Source organism: Carassius gibelio, chromosome B2 (genome assembly GCF_023724105.1).
Source record: "Carassius gibelio isolate Cgi1373 ecotype wild population from Czech Republic chromosome B2, carGib1.2-hapl.c, whole genome shotgun sequence".
NCBI classification, from domain to species: domain Eukaryota; kingdom Metazoa; phylum Chordata; class Actinopteri; order Cypriniformes; family Cyprinidae; genus Carassius; species Carassius gibelio.
Genome location: NC_068397.1, coordinates 14,699,698 through 14,718,803, shown reverse-complemented (window position 1 = coordinate 14,718,803; position 19,106 = coordinate 14,699,698). Strand labels below are relative to the sequence as shown.

Below are 19,106 nucleotides of genomic sequence, written 5' to 3'. Positions count from 1 at the left end.
GAAGAGACGTCATTAGCAGTCCGAAAGCTTGACTTTGTGAGGCTTCAATGAGCACAACTGCAACAAAGTCAGAAACAAATCATAAATTAGACAATGACTTGAAAATCACAAGCTTTTAGTGGCTTGGGACATTTACACGTGAAATCGGAAATGCTGCGAATCTTATCAAAAAAATCACCCATTAACTATTCACAACATGTGCCTTTTGGACTTTTCACGCACAAGGAAGAAGGTACCAGAGGACATCTTTATTATTTGAGTCAGAGCGGCTGTTAAGCAGTAAAACTGCGATTCTAGAGGAAACATTCATTCAGACTCACTGCACAGATACTAGAATTACTTGGGCGTCATATATAAGCAGTGGTTTTTAATAAGAAGATGATGTTGCACACACCGATTATGAAAATATCATACAGATAAATATGATATAACGAATACAGAGGCAGTCAGCAGGTTTCAAAGTACACAGTTAAGGTCAAAACCAAGGTTGATGGTATATTCAGGCTTATTTTAGCCCTTGAAAAACATTAAGGGATCAAGAAAAGAAAACTTCAGTACTGCAGCTGCCACTTAGATAAGCACAATTAATGATTATGTTGAGGAATAAGGATGTAAAGTGTTATTAGTCTCTACGGTGATAAGACAGAAACCAAACCAGCTGGATAGCTCTAGAACCATAAACGACTCAAGAAAGGAGGGATCAATTATTTAAGTGCTTAGAAACTCCAAATGATAGTCACACCCTATAAACTGATAACCATTACTTATCTAAACACATTCTATTCCAGCCCCTAAGACAACAAAACAAGGATCTCGATTTGGACTGTATCTTCGTAATGTAAATCAAATGTGTCTGGATTGTCACAGAGGGAAAACACAATAAACAGCATGCTATTTTAAGTTTTTCAGGACAGTTTTTTTATTTTCTTGGGCGGCAAATCAGACTGAAGCAATGGCTGCTGAAAATTCAGCTTTGCCATCATATAAAATATATTCAAATAGAAAGAAAGTTTGATGGCATTTTAAATTGCAATAATACTTCGCAATTTTGCGGTTTTTATTTCCCCCTACTTCCTTTAATATTTTGGCCATTCAGTAAATCATAAACCAAATGATTTCCAAAGTAACCACATTAAACTTCATTGCTCAAGCCAGCTACTGTCATTAAAAGTTTTTGAAATGTTTTTAAAAGTATCTTATGCTCACAGAGACTGCATTTATTTGAAATATATATTATACACAGTAATATCATGACATTATAATTTCAAATAGGTTATCTGTCATATATGATAAATATACATAAATGAATTAATAAATATATAATTTACATAAATATACTGTTTTTTTTATGTTTATTTTGTACTGTTCTCTGATGTCCCCTTATAAAGTTATCAAGATTCTTACATTAAAAACATCATCATTTAGAAGTAATAAATTATGTTCTGTCCTGTCAGAACGCTGTGTTTGGTTAGGTGTGGCGGATTGTAGATACGGACGTAAACGCCCACTGCTGTGATTGGCATGAAAAGTGTGTTTGACAGACAAGTTGTAGATTCCTCACAGATGGACACTGCTGTGATTTAGGTTAAAAACATATAAATGCTAAGTATATATAACACGATCGATATTAGACAAAGAATAGTGATCACGTAATAAAAACAGTTAATGTTACTCACATTTGTGTGGTGCAAAATTACTGTCGGAACCAATAAAGTCGGAGCAGGATTGACTTTAGTTTAAATCTAGTTTAAATTCCACGTCCAACTGTCTTGTTTGTAAATTAATCTGCTGTAAAATTAAGTGAACAAAGGCTCAAGTTCTTACTGAAGCAGTATGGAACTTCATTAAAAATAAAGTTTATTCACTCTTTCCTAATATTGGGATCAGAAAAAAAGGAAGTGCAAAGATAAAGAGTCATCTTTATCGTTTGATTTCTGCATAATCCTGCATTGGACCATCTCGTTATGTGTGAATCGGTGGGCGGGGCCAAACAGGCAGCTCTGTAGAAGCAGTTGTTGATCTTCCTCTGCGGAGGCGGAGTTTATTCACATTATTACATCATAGAGTGGTACATTCCACAAGCTGTCATTTCACAGACTGTGAATACTAACGAGAAAACTTTTGAGTTCTGGAACCTTACAGAATGTTTTTTTTTTTATAATACAATGACTTCAGTGTAAAAGATCAAGGGGATTTTGGTTTCTCAGTTCATGACCATTTGAAATTAATATCTTCTTTTTAAAATGTATTTATTCTGGTCATTTTTGCCTTTATAGGACAGATTAAAAAATGACAGGAACTGTATGTTGTCATGCTGCCCACAAAGCTATCAGCGCCAACAATTAATATATTAAGTATGCTGATTCTATATGAAAATAACTTAAATTTAAATAATGTTGAACAGTAAATTAGACTTTGTAAAAAATATAAAAAACATCCACAGATTCATGTACAAAGTGTCTTTACTTCAGCAGCAGAGTGCAACATGAAATGTCATCAAAATGAAACTGAGTAATCAAACAATATACAAGGCTTTATCTTTGCCACAAATTACACTGCTTCAAGCAACTTAACTGGAAAAAGAAACATAATATTGTTCATTTATGAAGAAAGTAAAATGAAATAGGTTTTTTTTTTTTACATACTTCGGTTTAACTTAGATACACAACTGTGCACACACAATCAAATCCTCCTCTAAACTGTGATTGGAGTGTCATATCAGAACATGATTTTAACACTTTTAATGCTTGAACTAACCCCCCCAAATAAAGAGCCAATCCAGAAAGCTGGAGCTGGAGCAGTGCTTGCAAGACTGATGACACATAAATCATTCCTCACTAATCAACAGGCATTGACGTGAGAATGTAAAATGATGCAGACATTTAGACTCCATAAAACCTTCACGGAACCCACCCTATGAGGCACACAGAAAGGCACAATACTCCATTTCACCAAAGCACCTTGAACGTTTCCCCACAATGCACGTGTGGTAAAATACTTCGGTCTTTGATCACCTAGAACAGAGAGGATGGTTTTGTCATGATTTCTCAATTCTTATTGTTTTGAACGCTATAATACAAAATGGAAACCTTTCAGTATGAAGAACACTGCCATTTGGTGTTTGGTACAGTACAGACTGTCATAACCAGGTCATCATTCAAGGCACCCAAATGAAAAAGTGGTGAATAATATCATATTTACGGATATCTGTGGTATATCTGTGGTTCATCCATGGATGATTACGTATAACTTGGAATAAACAACTACTCTCTTTGTTACCTCTTTGTGACTGAATTAAGACATTTAGACATATTTCAGTGAAGATACAGGTTAGGATGCATGTTGTGGTTAATTTAACATTGCAGTTCCCTACAGATTCTGGGAAAGGAAGGGTGTGCCAGATGAAGACATCTTTCCAACAGATGCGGACTGTCTTCTGGTAGAGATAGGGTGAGGCAGGACAGTGTGCCTGCATGCTAGGGGTCGAGGTGCAGGAGGGTGTGTGGTCGTGCTGAACTCTGTCCCATATCTGGTCAGTTTGTCTCATGCTCTGTCCTTACGCTTCAGCTTATTGAGCTTCTTCGTGCTGCTGTTCTTGTTGAGCAGCTTCATCACACGCTCTTTGTGATCCAGCACCTTCAACATAGAGTCACGGGCTTCTGAAATCTGGTCCATCACCAGCTTGCAGCGCTGCATGTTGCCCTATTTGGTGAAACAGTTTTATGATTAAGATCAATTAACACAAGTTGTGTACCTATTGTTTTATTATAGTAAAGATGCACAGATAATACAAATGAATATAGGCATTCCGCCATTATAATTTTTAGCATGAAAACATTTATATTTTTTCTGAGATCCTGTTAAAGATTACATTTAACAGGGTTTTTACACTAGAACATTATTATTCAAGAACTGAAATCAATCATTTATTGGGGTGTTAAACATTAATTTAAGAGAGCACTGCAATGGTGCAAGGTAATCAAATAAAAACACTGATTGTAACCAATGAATAAAAAAAAAACACATGATAACCCATAAGTAAGTGTGGGTAAAAGTGATCCGCAGCTCAAACCTGAATGAGCTCATTTATACGGTGAAGGTCATCATTGGCTCCAGCCTTCTTCTTCGGGACGAGGCCTTCCTGGAGAGTCGTCAGACGACTGTAAACGTCATGTTCCAGGTTCGTCTGCAGACAGGTGACAAAACACACTCAATTCTGCCATAAGCTTGACATCAGCACTGTCTGGTAATGAATTAAAGAGAAAGTCTCACCAGCTGCATGAGCTGAGCTGCACAGAGGTGAATTTTCCAGCCCTGGGCTCTGCACACCACTCCTTTCTGATTGGCCACATCCTGCAGGGTGCCTTTCTTGTCCTCTGATAGGACAACACAAGCTGGTATTAATGAATGATGACAGACTATATAACTGTATTAATGCAAATAAGATACTGCGTGTTGAGCCTAGACAGACCCTTGACACGGATGTCACTGTATCTCTGAAAATGGTGGTATGCCGCCTTCCAGGGGTTGCGGTAGTGGCGCAGTAGAGTGATCGGAGGCCGAACCCGGGTAGGAACATACCGAACTCCCTCTTCATCTGCAAACAGATACACTTAATATAGGCAAATCATATTACATAACTTGTGATAGGTCAAAATTGTACAGATAGTCCCACAATTGGCACCATCAGTGCAACTATAGTTGCTAATAATGTCCAGGACAGCTTACAAAGATGTTTCTGATCTTTATCTCTATGTTGGTTTATCTAAATCAAGCAATGATATTAAGTTTGGCCTCTGTCCTGTTATGTTACGACACAGTCACTGTCGCCATTTCATAATGTTTTTGAATTTAGAACAAAGGTTGGCTGACTTTCACAGGTAGAAGGCGGTAAGGAGTCTTAAGAGAAGTTATTTTCAGACATAGGAGAGACAACAATCAAAGACTTGTTTGGAAGTATCATTGTAGTGTTTGTTGTACTGGTTCTTAATGCATTTTTAAAACAATAAAAAAGTTTGTTAAAAATAAATAAATAAATAAATAAATCGGTATGGGTTTTCAGTTCAGTACACGTTTACCGAACAAATACAGCAATTTCCCGCCAAGAAATTCAAAGAATAAATGATGTTTTGACAGTCATTGAGTGTCGTGACGGATCGCTGTATAAACACCTCAGAGAGCCACTTCTGGGACGGTTCAGAAACGTGCTTGTATAAAAACAAACGTTGACTAGAGCAGCCGTGATCAGCTCTGGTTCCCGTGTCTGAGCCGTAATGCACTGCATCACATTTTGATCAAGTGTACAGACCTACTTTAGATTTATAGATCGAATATTTAGCAAATTCCGTAACATTCCACATTATACAGTAAATTTTATTTTTATTTCTGGATTCCACAATTCTTTCCACGTTTTCCGCATTGCAGAAATCACAGAGCCCTTCAAATAACCTTCCCCCAACTAGCAGTTCTGCAATGCAAATAACTCATTCTTATTACTTTAATGTGAAAAAAATATTAATTCAATAATCATTTTAAGTTATTTAAATTACACTTATAAAGTAAGATTTTTGAAATATCGTAAAAGTATTTTTATTGAATTTCATTAGTGCTGATCCTAATAAAATAAAATTCAACGATTCTAATAGTTTTAAAAATTCTTTCTAAGATAAAGGAATTAAATAATAATAATGAAACCACCATTGTCCTACAAAGTGACAACTCTCAGATTATAAAGCCACATGTTCAAGGAGCTTTCTGAATCTTTTAAAAATCATGAAGAAACAGCTTCATAGTAATGAAGCTTACCAATGTATTCTTTAGGAGGGGACTTGCGCTTCTCCGTACGTTGGCTGTGTTGGTGTTGGGTTGGGAACTTCTCTTCATCTGTGCTGTTGGTCTCCATCATCTCGCTCTCCTCAGTGGAGATGACGTGCTGTTGTTTGCGGGGCTTCTTTCTGGGGGAGGCTCCAGTGGTAATGTCTGCGGCAGCGACTGCCAACATGTGTGCACCACTGTTTGGCCCTGATGCCACTGAGGCAAAGAAACCGCTTTATTAGTGACACTTCTGCCTCCTGATATGAGTTTCTCTGAAGTATAACATCATATGTAAAATACTGGTTGAATGAATTAATCTCAATGTCAAATACAAGAGGATTCATTTTCAGGCTGATATATAGGTTGACTATTAGTGCAAAATCTTGTTTGCATGAGGACCCCACCTGGTTTTGTACTATCCATAGGTTCCGCCTCCTGCTTAATATTAATCTCTGGGAGGGTGGAGCTGATGGCACATGCTGAATTAGTGCTGGCAGCTGGCTGAGTGGGCGGGGCCACTACATTGGCCATGGAGGGGATCTGCGGGGTGACTGCCATGGCAGCAGGTATGGCTGAAAGAGCAGGCGTAGGTTGAGAGGGGGGCGCTGCTGTCGTCAGGAGGGAGGGGAGAGGTTGAGAAGCCAGCTGGGAGGGAGGTGGTCCCACATGTTGAGGTTGATGTTCAGTTCCCTGGCTAGGAACAGTCTCTATTGCTGAGGCTACTGATGGAGCGAGACTCATGTGGATGTCAGGTTTAGACTTCACTCTGCCAAAGAGTGATTGGAGATTTAGTGTTTACAATGCTGAGTGGAGATTTAAGGGCAAGAAATACTACAAAAATCAATAAGACCAATGTGAATACTTCCTACCCTGCAGGACGAGGTGAACCTGATGCACTTCTGATGTGTCCATCGATTCTGGGGGTTGTGGACTCACTGAGCTGATTTGGGATCAGGTTCTTCCTAACAGCAGCACTTTAATAAATCAACAGAGACGGATTAATGACAATTTTGAGAACATCTATATAATTTATTTTTTGTCCAAAAAGAATTTTAAACCACTAAATTTAAAACATACTAGAATTTCATAGAACCTATTTATGGTAGATTTTCATCAGTGCTGTAAATGTTAACAAACTAAATCGAAAACTATAAACACATTTTTTTTTTACAGTATTTCAAAGCTGAAATAAAATAAAACAATCATTAGGCAACTAACTAATGTAAATGTTTGTTGAAGTACTAAAATGACTAAAATATAATTAAAAAATATTACAAACGTATACAATTTTTTTTATAAATATGACTAAAGCACAATTACTAAAAATTACTGAAAACTAACAAAATAAAAAAAAAGCTAATTTAAAACATTAATAAATACTTTAATTTAAAAACAACATGATTCTCATGAAAAGAAGTGTTGGTCACATATATTTAAAATTGTTGGTCATATTTTTATTCTGAATTATAGAAATTCAGAAGGATTTTTTTTCATGTAAAGAAACAAACACCTAAAACCTAACACCTTTTAGTATCAATATTTTGCAATGTGACACTGTTTTGATTAGCAATTAACAACAGACTTTGTTAAAAAAAAAATATTACAATTCAGAACTTATTGTTTTTTAATTTCTATGTAGTAATGGAAGAATTATGGTGGTAGTCATTAATGTATTTTTAAAAAAAAAATTTCTGGAGAAGATGATTTTCATTACTGCATTACAGTAATGAAAATGTTTTCTTGAATTAAAAGATATTATACTTTATAATACTTGAAAGGAAAATAGAAAGTAGTACTCCTAAAAATTGTTTTGATACTCTTAATTTCCAAAATATTATTTTGTTTTTGGGGTGAAACAGGGATCTGTATTCCCTTTTGTTTTTCTACTGTGCAAATTTAATCTACGCACACATGAAATATTTAAATATACAATATACAAATTGGTGCATGAACGTATCATGGTGAAATTTCCACTTGAACAATACTATACTGTCAATAGTGTTTTTGTTTTTTTTTCGTGCTCACCCCTCATTGGCAGGTTTCTTGCGCAAAATACTGGGTCGAGGAGACGTCACAAGTGAGGGGGCTCCAGCGCTGGCACTCGGATTGTGTGTCTGAGCCACAGTGGTGACAGGCTGACTGTTGCTGAATGCATTGCTAATAGAGTTAGCCACTAGTGTGGAACCATCAGCCAGAACCACTGAAAAAACAACAACACAGAAACACACTCACTTTTTTTGTAACGTCAGTGGTTGAGTGCTCGGTATGAAGACATGGTGAAGTAAAGGTGGATCTTAAGATTCAGAGCTGATCTGAAGCGCCCCACCTGAAGCTTTAGACTCTGTTGGGGGCTGTTGTTGGTTGACTGGTGCAGGCTGAATGCTCGGGGTGGTGATCTGGGCAGACGTATGAAGGCCCTGGGCTGCGATGGGTGTGTGTTGGATGCCCTGCGCTGCCATGGCTGCCGGCTGCATGTTCTGAGTGTTGATCTGAGTAATGCGGTCCACCGTCATCAGCTGCATGGAGTTCAGATGAACAGCAGACGCGACTCCTACACTGGCTTGAGTGGGTATGGCTGCATTGGGCGCCTGAGCACTTACTGTGTCCACATGACAAACAACTGTTAATAATTTAAGTCAACATTTATTAGTACCCACCAATGTCAATTAAGTTGCAGTGGAAGGAAATCATTTATCAAATCTGATGTAGCACCATGGTACCTGGATAAGGGCGTATGGACGACACCGAGCTGGTGATGGGGGTGTATGTGTGGGTCAGCGGGTACGGTGCTGATGGGTAGGTGGGCAGGAAGTACTGAAATTGCACTGGAACAGACTGTCTGTGGAGAGCCATTAAAAGCAGGGAAAACAGACATATGGTTATCCTTTACCTGATGTGAAAATAGCCAGTTTGCTGCCAAAAACACATTTTAAAATGTGTTTTAAATGTACATATTGAATAGACAGGATTTATACCTGTTGTCAGTGTGGTTCTCCATGGAGATGGGGTTGGGAGAAGAGCGGTGACCAGAAAAGGGGATGAGGTTGCCCCTTTCTCCAGTGTAATCGGACTGGATACGTGGCGACGTGTGTGTGATGGGCTGCGGGACCACTTTAGCTAAAGCAGAGGGGGCAAAATCGACAGTTAATTCCATTGATTAAATCAGGGGTGGCTAAACTCGGTCCTGGAGGGCCAGTGTCCTGCAGATATTAACTCCAACTTGTCTCAACACACCTGCCTGAAAGTTTCTAGTAAGCCTAGTCAGACCTTGATTAACAGCTGGTTCAGGTGTGTGTTTAATTGGGGCTGGAGCTAAACTCTGTAGGACACCGGCCCACCAGGAGCAGGACTGGACACCCCTGGGTTAACGATTTGACTACTTTACAAGCAAAATCTTCCTGGAAAATCTGCTCGTTAAAACAACAGCTCTGTTGCAACTATGTAAAGGTGCATTCCCAGTTTAGTTAGACTTTTAAATTAATACATGCACAAAGTTTCCTGCATTCAACTAAAGTCATTTTATAGCAAGTCTGTTCAGACTGCTGTTAAGTTTGTTATGGCAGCTATTTTCTGCCATTCAAGTAAAGCTCCTATCTGTTTGAAAGGAGAAAGAAAGAAATCTATGTAAATAACGATTTAACAATATATGTCAAACCAAGAAAAAAATCAGTGATCCGACAACTTTGAAAATGCAACAGTTCCACAGTTGCATGTACAATAATTGTTTATTGTTCATTAAACAAGCATGAAAAATATTGTTTAAACTCTTTCCAATTACAAAATGGTTATTATTAAAAATAATACAGTAATATGAACATTGAGTTTTTGATATATATTTTATAGTTTATTTCCAGTTTTACAGTGTCATATGATCCTTCTAATATGCTGATTCGGTGCCTAAGAAACTATTATAAATGTTGTAAAACAGTTATGGGGCGTAATATTTTTGTGGAAACCGTAAAATAGGATTTTCCAGCACTTTTCGATGAATAGAAAGTTCAAAAGAACATTGTCCATTCTGTTTTTTATAACAATGTATAATCCTTGCTGAATAAAAGTATTAATCTTTTAACAGTGACCGCAAACTTTATCACAGTGATTTATGTAATCAAGAGTAAACAAACTATAATATTTGCGATTTGTGTATGATTGGACTCTCTCTGATTCTACCCTTAGAAAATATCACCATTAAGATTTCATAGTTTAAATCAATAAATAATAATCTGCTCAAACGGTTAATATAAATTCTTAAAGTTAAATAAGGTCATCAGTTTGTATACTACATCAGACTACACTGAATATCATAAAGACATTCTGACTAATAAGTACAAAATCTCATATCTATTTTTACTGTACATTTCTGCCATAGTCACCTCTAATAAACTACTACTATATATAATGTAGAAAATTAACATTTTCTATAAAGCTGCTTTGCAATGATCTGCATCATGAAAATACAATACCTATATAAGTCTGTGCTACTAGAAATAAAAACAATTCCAGAGCAGATCTAAAGGTAACTTACCCACAGGGATGGTGGATGTGGTCACTGCTGTGGCATGAGAGGAGTGGGAGGCCACCGTCATAGTGACAATACTGCTACTGGATATCTGACTGTGTAGGGTGGAGCCTTTAAAAATGTGTTAAGATGACACAGCAGGTCTTTAATACTGTAAACATAACAGTCTTTAGAATTTGCATGGATGTCTCTGAATCACCGATGTGTAGAGTAGATTTATCACCCACCTGTTGTAGTGGGTGATGGTGCAGTATTGGTGGCCTGAATTGGAGCCACTGTAGCAGCAGCAACAGGTGTCACAGTGCTGAAAATGGGCTTCTACGAGAGCAAAAGAGAGGTATAACTTCCTGCTTTTTTATATTTCCAAATGGATGCGGCAGAATGATTTCAACCTGTGCAACGGAGTGAGAAAGGGCTTTCTGAGCAGCAATGGCAGGGTGGGAGGGCAGGGTGATCCGTGTGGGGGTGTCCCGTGAGGGCGGAGGGCGCTGGATACTCAAGGTGGCTTGGGGTGGGTGGATCGTCATTGCTGAGCGACTGGAATCCAGAAAAACAAAACCAGACATTTACATTTATTCATTTAGCAGACGCTTTTATCCAAAGCAACTTACAAATGAAGACAGTGGAAGCAATCAAAAACAACAAAAAGAGCAATGATATTTATATATCAAGGTGCAAGGGGCTTTTAAATAAATATAAGAAATAAAAAGAAAACAGATAGAATAGAAAAAGAATAGAGCAAGCTAGTGTTAGAGGTCTTATATATATATATATATATATATATATATATATATATATATACACACACACACACACACACACACACAATTGCATAATCAATGAAAATAGAATACAAAAATATTAGAAAGGTAGTTTGATTTTTTTTAAAGAATAGAATTAGAATAGTGAGTGCTGAAGTTAGAGGGTCAAATAAAGATGGAAGAGATGTGTTTTAAGCCGATTCTTGAAGATGGCTAAGGACTCAGCTGCTCGGATTGAGGAGGGAACATTTAATTTAAAAGTCTGTAAAAGTGACTTTGTGCTTCTTTGGGATGGCACAATCAAGCGACGTTCACTTGCAGAATGCAAGTTTCTAGAAAGCACATAAGTCTGAAGTAATACATTTATGTAAATGGATGCAGAGCCAGTGGTAGTTTTGTAGGCAAACATCAATGCCTTGAATTTTATGCGAGCAGCTATTGGAAGCCAGTGCAAATTGATAAACAGAGGTGTGACGTGTATTCTTTTTGGCTCATTTAAAATGAATCTTGCTGCCGCGTTCTGAATTAATTGTAAAGGTTTGATAGAATTGGCTGAAAGACCTGCCAAGAGAGCATTGCAATAGTCCAGCCTGGACAGAACAAGAGCTTGAACAATCCAGAAAAACAAAACCAGACAGTTTATTATGTTCTACAATTCAACTACAACAAATACAGAAATGCACAGAATTTTTTTTTTTTTTTTTTACTGAAACCCCAAAACTGAACGTTTATTTAATAGCACTTACATAAAACTGAATCGTAAATATTTTCATTGCACATAAGGCAGTTTCTGCATCAACTTTTTAACGATATAATGATTTTTCTACTCCAATTAATTTTTTGACTTATATAAACATCTAAACAGAGGTTTTGATAAACTGTTCTATTCATTACATAATGTATGTTTGAATGTCATGAAATCAAGTTAAGTAACAATATAATTCATATGTAATAATGCAGATAAAGTTCTTCACTAAGGTTAATATTTCAGCTGATAAAAAAAAACAATAGACAATAAATGGCTTATGCAAACTTGTGTTTACGTAACAAGTTTACAAGCTGATTTATTGATGTCTTTCCATGGTTGAAACACTGATTAAGCGATTACATGATGATACAGTAAGTTGTTATATATCCTTCAACAAATCTAATGTTTATTCATATTTATTTCTTGCTAGAAATACAGAGAAATATGTTTGTTTCATGTGTGTTCTGTCTTTCCACATTAAACAGCATAAATTACATTTACTGTTTAACTTTCATCATAAAATTGGCAGAATTTGAAACACCAGAGTGAAGTTTTGTTCATGTACCACCTGAAAATAGCAGACTATAGATTCATCAAAATGAAAACTGATCAAAACGGAGAAATCGATATTGGCAACCCAGCACTAGTTTCCATATAACTGACATGCTGAACTGTTGTAACTTATCCACCAAACAGATACTGACACAGTCAAAATGCACAATCAAAGAAGCTCTAATAAACCGTTATAATTTCAGCCCTCCAAAAATGTTTCATTAGGGTTTGTCTTACCCATGTAGCATGTCTCCAGAGTGGGCAGCAACTGTAGTGATAACCGGAGACTGAGGTCTGGTTGCAGTCACTGGAGCCACTACTGTAGGCAGCACTGCCGTAGAGGAAGTGACTATGGGCCTAGACTGTAAGACAAACAGATATGTATGAAATGCATCAGGAAGAATCTGTGTTAAGTAGAACTGACAACATGTGTTAGATGTGTCTGAACCTGAATGGGTTGGTGGATGATGTGCTGGACTGTAGGCTGCCCCGTGGCGGAGCTCGGACAGGCTGCTGGTCTCAGCACCGTGGTCCCTTTGGAACTTGACATCACAGCCGCAGCAACCGCTCCTGTGACAACAGAACAAAATCAGTCAGTGGGCCAACCTGACAGTTGATTGAAATGGAAACCTGGGTGAAATCTGTAACTTGCCTCTGGGTAAATGGGAGGTGAAGGGATGCTGAGGGGCAGCAGTGGAGCCGATCTGCAGCGCAGGGGCTCCGCTGCGGATGATCTGCACGTTGGTCATTAGGTGATGCAGGTTACCAGTGTGACCCTTATTGTGCCAAAAACAACAGCAATTAAAACCAAACCAAACATCACAGCAAGACCTGCTAATGAGGAGATATGACCCAATACCTGTGGGGCAAGAAGATCATTGGGTGAATCATTTCACAATTTTTTTAGAATATATAAAATATATATCATATTATTTTTGTAACCATTTATTTTTTGAAAAATGGGCATACTAGATTTAATATTCTGTGTAAATGTCATTTTCATTTAATTGAATAATTATGGATGAATAATAATGATAGGGCTCAGTAACAACTATCAATAGTAAATAAAAGATAAAAAATAAAAAAACACCAGCAACAACATGCCACCCTGGTAGAGCTGAAGATCTTTGCCCAAACCCGACGGGTTCGGGCTTAATTTCTATCATCTTACGCGGGCTCGGGCCGGGCTTGCGCTCCGGTTTGCGAGGTAAACGAGCAGTCATGTGATGTGTTTCGATTAGCGCGAGAAACATGCAAAAGTGAATGCTGTGCAGGTGTAACGGAGGCTTGCCTCTGGTGATTACGTTTTGGTTGCACCAGCAACTAAAGCAAACTCTGAGGTGTGGAAAAGTTTTGACCATGCTTATAATGAGAATAATGAGTGAATAATGACGCAAAATCAGTGAGCGCAGGAACGCGCTGAAGACATCTACAGTGGATTCAATCATTTTCCTCCACAAAAACATGTAGACCTAGCCTAATCTCTGTGAGTAAAGGTTTTTCAAATGATAACTATCCATTGAGTCTTAAATGCATAATGTTGACAGAGTATTCACGCTAATGTTGGCATTATTAGGGGAAGTCGTGGCCTAATGGTTAGAGGGTTGGACTCCCAATCGAAGGGTTGTGGGTTCTAGTCTCGGGCCGGACGGATTTGTGGGTGGGGGGAGTGCATGTACAGTTCTCTCTCCACCTTCAATACCACGACTTAGGTGCCCTTGAGCAAGGCATCGAACCCCCAACTGCTCCCCGGGTGCCGCAGCATAAATGGCTGCCCACTGCTCCGGGTGTGTGCGCACAGTGTGTGTGTGTGTGTTCACTGCTCTGTGTGTGTGCATTTCGGATGGGTTAAATGCAGAGCACAAATTCTGAGTATGGGTCACCATACTTGGCTGAATGTCACTTCACTTTATTCTTTTATTAAATAAAGCATATCCGGCGGAGCCTTTATCTTAATTTCGTTATTGCCAAATACACATCTTAATTAAAAATTTATCTTAATTAATTTTTTTTTTAAATGACTCGTTTTTATTGGTGCGTTGGTCTATGTATAGGTTAAATGAGCCTATGTCTAGAATGCTGATATGTTACGATGTCACAGAGGACTTATTTTATTTCTTTATTCCAACTTCCAAGTGGTCTAGTCTACGTTAGTTATGAGTAAATTATGTTAAAACATGAATAAATTACTCATTGTTGACAAAAGGCAAAAGAGCTGTGTGCGTGCGCAAATTTGAATAATGTCGGGCTGTAAACGGGTTCGGGCTTTAAAAACGCTGTCAATCAAAATGTACTTGTCGGGCTCGGGTCCTGTCGGGCCTAACTTTTAAGGCCCGATTACAGCTCTACACCCTGGGCCTTCTCCCACTGTGCATCTTGCCCAAAGGCTCCAATTTGGACTTTTCCATAATATTAAATAGATAAATAAATAAAATACAAAATAAAACAGCAAAGAAAATGTTATGATAAATCAAACTGAATTAGTGTCCAACATAACATCCAATATAAAGTAAATGTATATATAATAAATGGACAAAGCATCATAAAAAGCACAGGTTTATTTGTAGCAATAGCAAAAAATACATTGTATGGGCCAAAATTATAGATTTTTCTTTTATGCCAAAAGTCTAGAGATGTTCCGATACCCTTTTTCTCTTCCCGATACCGATTCCGATACCTGGGCTCAGGGTATCGGCCGATACCGAGTACTGATCCGATACCTGGGTGTATATCTGTATATACAGCTGTATATACTACTAGCCCTGTGTAAATTGCTAGAATTTTTTTATGGTGTGCTTCAGACAGATCCCTCAATAAAACATGAACAAATACATGGTGAACTACTGTATTTATTACAGTATTTTTATTATCTAACATGAATTTGACAGTATTATTTATTTTCTTATGCAAAAAAGAACTTCAAATGCAGCCAAAAATCTAACACCGCAAACTAAAAAAGGTATTTAAGTTTTACAATATAACTGTATAAAAAAACTGCAACAAATAAGTCTAGGAATATAAAAAAAGATCTATTAATCAGATAATCTCTAACAATTAAAAAACAAGTAAAAAACAAGCAACCATCTAGGCATAATTATTATTATTATAGAGATGTATTATTATTACTGTAGGCTACAACAGTAGCTTTATATATTGTCAATTTACTCATGTAAACCAAACATTTATTTTAATGGGCTGCCATGAAGATCTTTGAGTGTCTGTGTTTATGATATGACAGTATTCTCAAATGAAACGGTAAATTCTCATGAAGTGACGGTTTATGCGTTCGTGTCCTCATGACACACAGCAGAGACTACAAAACAGCGAGCTCTCGCGCATCTGTGCCAGTCACCCACAGAGATGTAGATTTTGCGGGAGTAATATTTAAATAGTATTTTGCAGTTTAATATTCACAGACACTAGTATATATTCGGCTACTGTCTGGAGCCCTGCGTTTTGACTTACACGGAAGCGACTGAACGCAGTTGCCGGTACTGAATATACTCGAGAGTCTGTAACTACCGGTACTACAGAGACATACTGCTAACCACTGATCTATAATATAGTAGCGGCTTCACTGTCTTTTGGCAGTTTAGAATGTGATGAGTGATCCAGTCATATATAGATAAGGGCTGCTAACGCGTTTTCATTTCTTCTTCGCTGCTCTAAACAGGGGTTGCTTGTGGCAACACAGCACAACTTCCTGTGTTTTCAATGCATTTTGAGCAGCGAAGAAGAACCGTGCAGCGGTTAGGCAAAGCTTGCGGTCATAACTAGGTCTTTTTTAAGAAAATGGTATCGGATCGGTATATGGGTTCATGTACTCGCCGATGCCGATGCCAGAATTTGTTGTGGTATCGGAGATATTTCCGATACTAGTATCGGAATCGGAACAACTCTACAAAAGTCATTAGGTTATTAAGTAAAGATCATGTTCCATAAAGATAGTGTGTAAATTTCCTACTGCAAATATATAAAAACGTAATTTTTGATTAGTATTATGGATCGCTAAGAACTTCATTTGGACAATTTCAAAGGCAATTTTCTCAATATGTTTTTTTGCCACCCTAAAATTCCAGATTTTCAAATAGTTGTATCTCGTGCCAAATATTGTCATTTCCTAACAAACCATACATCAATGGAAAGCTTATTTATTCAACTTTCAAATGAAAAATCTCACCATTTCAAAACATTTTCCCTTATGACTGGTTTTGTGGTCCAGGGTCACATTTATTATTAGCAGCATATTTATTTCTGAAATTAATTTGGATATTCAATGTGAAAAAATATAGTAAAGATTTCAAATTTTGATGTAATGTGAGATAAATCACTATTACAGAAAACTAAGCACTTGATTAAAAATATGTAAGCGTAATAAATTAAGTAAAATAAAAAAGTATTACTAACCTGCTGACCACTGATGGTCGCCACAGGAATACCAGAGGCCTGTGTAGACTCCATGGCAGCGGTGATATGACCAGACACCTTAGTGGGGAGAGTGAGGTGACCCGGTGCTGACACAGGTGCTGGAGCTATCACACGGCTTGGCATGGGCGCCTTCAGAGCAGACTGGAGGAAAGAGAAGAGAAATGTAGGCAAACATTGACATCCCTTTTTACATTTGCTTTCTTCTGCCTTTTCAGGAAGACGACAAGAGGGATCAGCTTTGTAAACTGAAGGGACTTGTAAATATAGCGGTGTACCTTCAGGGGACCCTCAGTGAAGGCTAGGGAAAGACCCTGAGGAAGGTGGGATGGTGGTGCTGACACAGAGACAGTCGTGCCTGGCTGGATGGGGAGGTGCTGAGGGAGAGGAGGGGGCAGAGACTGAGCTGATCCGTGGGACGGGGGCTGAGTCTGGGGTTGGGGGTAGGGTCGCACCACTACCGTCTCCTGCTTGTCATCTCTGAACACTGTGGCTCCGCTGGACATCAGCTCACGTGGAGCATGATTCGAGTCTTCATGTCCTCCTTAAAGAAACCACATGAAGTCAACTGATGGTGTATATTCAAGCCTGTTTGTTGTCATCCACATGCAGGGGTTTCAACCAGGTGTCTATTTCCAACTGCACCACCGTACAAAAGTTTGGGTCCTTGTTTTATTTTTTTATTATTAATACTTTTATTCAGCAAGGATGGATTAAAACGATCAAAAGTGACAGCTAAGGCATGCTACATAAATGCTGTTCTTTTGAACTTTCTATTCATCAGTATTCTACAAAAATACGAAGCAGGACACCTGCTTTCGGCAATGATAATAATAATAATAAAAGTTTCTTGTGCACCAAATCAGCATATTAGAATGATTTCTGAAGCATCATGTGACCATGAAGGCTGGAGTAATGGCTGCGGGAAATTTAGGTTTGCCATAGGATGAATAATTATAAATTTAGATAATATTTCAATTTTCTAACTTTATTTTGGACTAATAAAATGCATAATGTAAACCTTGGTGAACATATGAGTCTTCTTTTAAAAATATATATTTTTTAATCTTACCTACCCTAAACTTTTGAACAACAGTGTATATAACTAAACATTTACTAATGATCTATCAACCATCCACCAACGTTACAGAGGTGTTAAAGTAAAATTCTAGTTCTTGATATTAGTCTGTAATAGTCAGTGAGTCTGAACCTGTGTTCTTCTGACTTCCTGGAAGTCCTGTAGTCTTGCTGCCTGGTGTTTGTCCTTGTCCCGGGCCAGATGGGAGTCCCGGACGTGGATACTGCTGAGAACTCATCTTCACGACCTCTCACGTTCTTCCTGGAGAATCAGAGGATAAAAAGGACACAATGCAGCGTTCAATGGAGAGAATGTGTGTTTAATTCAAACAAAGGACTACATCACATTGTCTACAGGTTATTACTAGATATCTGAAAAGCTCACATTAGAGACATGGTGTACCATACATTATGCTGAACAAAACCAGTCAATATTGTGTGTTCAGCCGGTTCTCTTTCATGCGGTTTCATGTTATAACCCCCCAAAAAAGAGTCGAATAAACCATAAAACATCCCAAATGGCAGGTGTATTTCTCAAACATCAAGAAACAATGCCCTTCTCGCAACAGTCATGTCAGTGAAATACGCCAAACCTTCAATTTAACGAGAAATGCGAAACCAACAGCACCTGATAGCAAAGTAAACACATTTAATCTGGCTGCATTCATTCTGAGCGCTGGTGAATGTTGCATTGACAATAGTCACATAGGACCCCCAAACGGACAGCTTTTGTTCCCGGATGGGCTCGTGAGGTTACTGTTCATCTTGTAAATGTTAAAAAAACTTACGACGTCTAATTAAAAATACAGATAAGTTCATACCCATATAACCTGTCTTTTAAATAACAAAGAATGAGTTTTAGAAATCAAAACAGCCGCGGCTATTAGTCAGCCAAAGATCTTACGAGTCATTTCAATGAGACATGATTATAATTTCTCTCAGATACACATTAACGGTCGTAATTCTGCAACTGCAGGAATGTGAATGCGACGATGACGTTATCCTAGCAGCATTGTTGTGTGTACAAATGAAAAATAGCAGATTTACCGTAAACACGACGCCTGCACTCTCCATCCGTTTCATATCCCGGCAAATCGACCATTGGCTTCAGTTGGAATCTAGCTGCAGTAAGCCACTTCCGGTCTTGAATTTCAAAATAAAAGTGGAATCAAACTCCGCATTCCACTTCACTGGAGTCAGTGAACCTGAC

At 37.9% G+C, this 19,106-nt stretch overlaps 1 protein-coding gene across 4 annotated transcripts; it reads right to left on the bottom strand.

Moving 5' to 3' along the window:
- Positions 1 to 2,444: 2,444 nt before the first annotated feature.
- LOC127950734 (histone deacetylase complex subunit SAP130) lies at positions 2,445 to 19,092 on the bottom strand. 4 transcript variants are annotated; one of them, XM_052547950.1, is made up of 21 exons: positions 18,944 to 19,092; positions 18,030 to 18,158; positions 17,098 to 17,363; positions 16,802 to 16,963; positions 13,047 to 13,170; positions 12,843 to 12,964; positions 12,632 to 12,756; positions 10,726 to 10,870; positions 10,561 to 10,651; positions 10,340 to 10,444; positions 8,790 to 8,931; positions 8,535 to 8,653; positions 8,141 to 8,434; positions 7,840 to 8,014; positions 6,684 to 6,788; positions 6,219 to 6,580; positions 5,806 to 6,030; positions 4,472 to 4,597; positions 4,273 to 4,376; positions 4,073 to 4,186; positions 2,445 to 3,702 (listed from the first exon to the last, which is right to left on the bottom strand). In XM_052547950.1, exons 2-21 carry the CDS (start codon positions 18,133 to 18,135, stop codon positions 3,544 to 3,546), a joined length of 3,171 nt encoding a protein of 1,056 aa, XP_052403910.1. In that variant the 5' UTR covers positions 18,136 to 18,158; positions 18,944 to 19,092; the 3' UTR covers positions 2,445 to 3,543. The 4 variants fall into 4 exon arrangements, with proteins under 4 accessions (XP_052403910.1, XP_052403912.1, XP_052403911.1 ...); XM_052547952.1 differs by having other exon boundaries at positions 8,141 to 8,413; XM_052547951.1 differs by having other exon boundaries at positions 17,098 to 17,360.
- Between the last annotated feature and the right edge of the window lie 14 nt (positions 19,093 to 19,106).

Excerpts from the sequence above, each read along its gene's own strand:
- LOC127950734 (XM_052547950.1), bottom strand. The coding sequence starts at position 18,135 with ATGAGTTCTCAGCAGTATCCACGTCCGGGACTCCCATCTGGCCCGGGA. Across the intron at positions 8,932-10,339 it reads CACATCCACCATCCCTGTGG|CTAAAGTGGTCCCGCAGCCC; the intron begins GTAAGTTACCTT and ends CCTCTGCTTTAG. Across the intron at positions 8,654-8,789 it reads GAGAACCACACTGACAACAG|ACAGTCTGTTCCAGTGCAAT; the intron begins GTATAAATCCTG and ends GGCTCTCCACAG.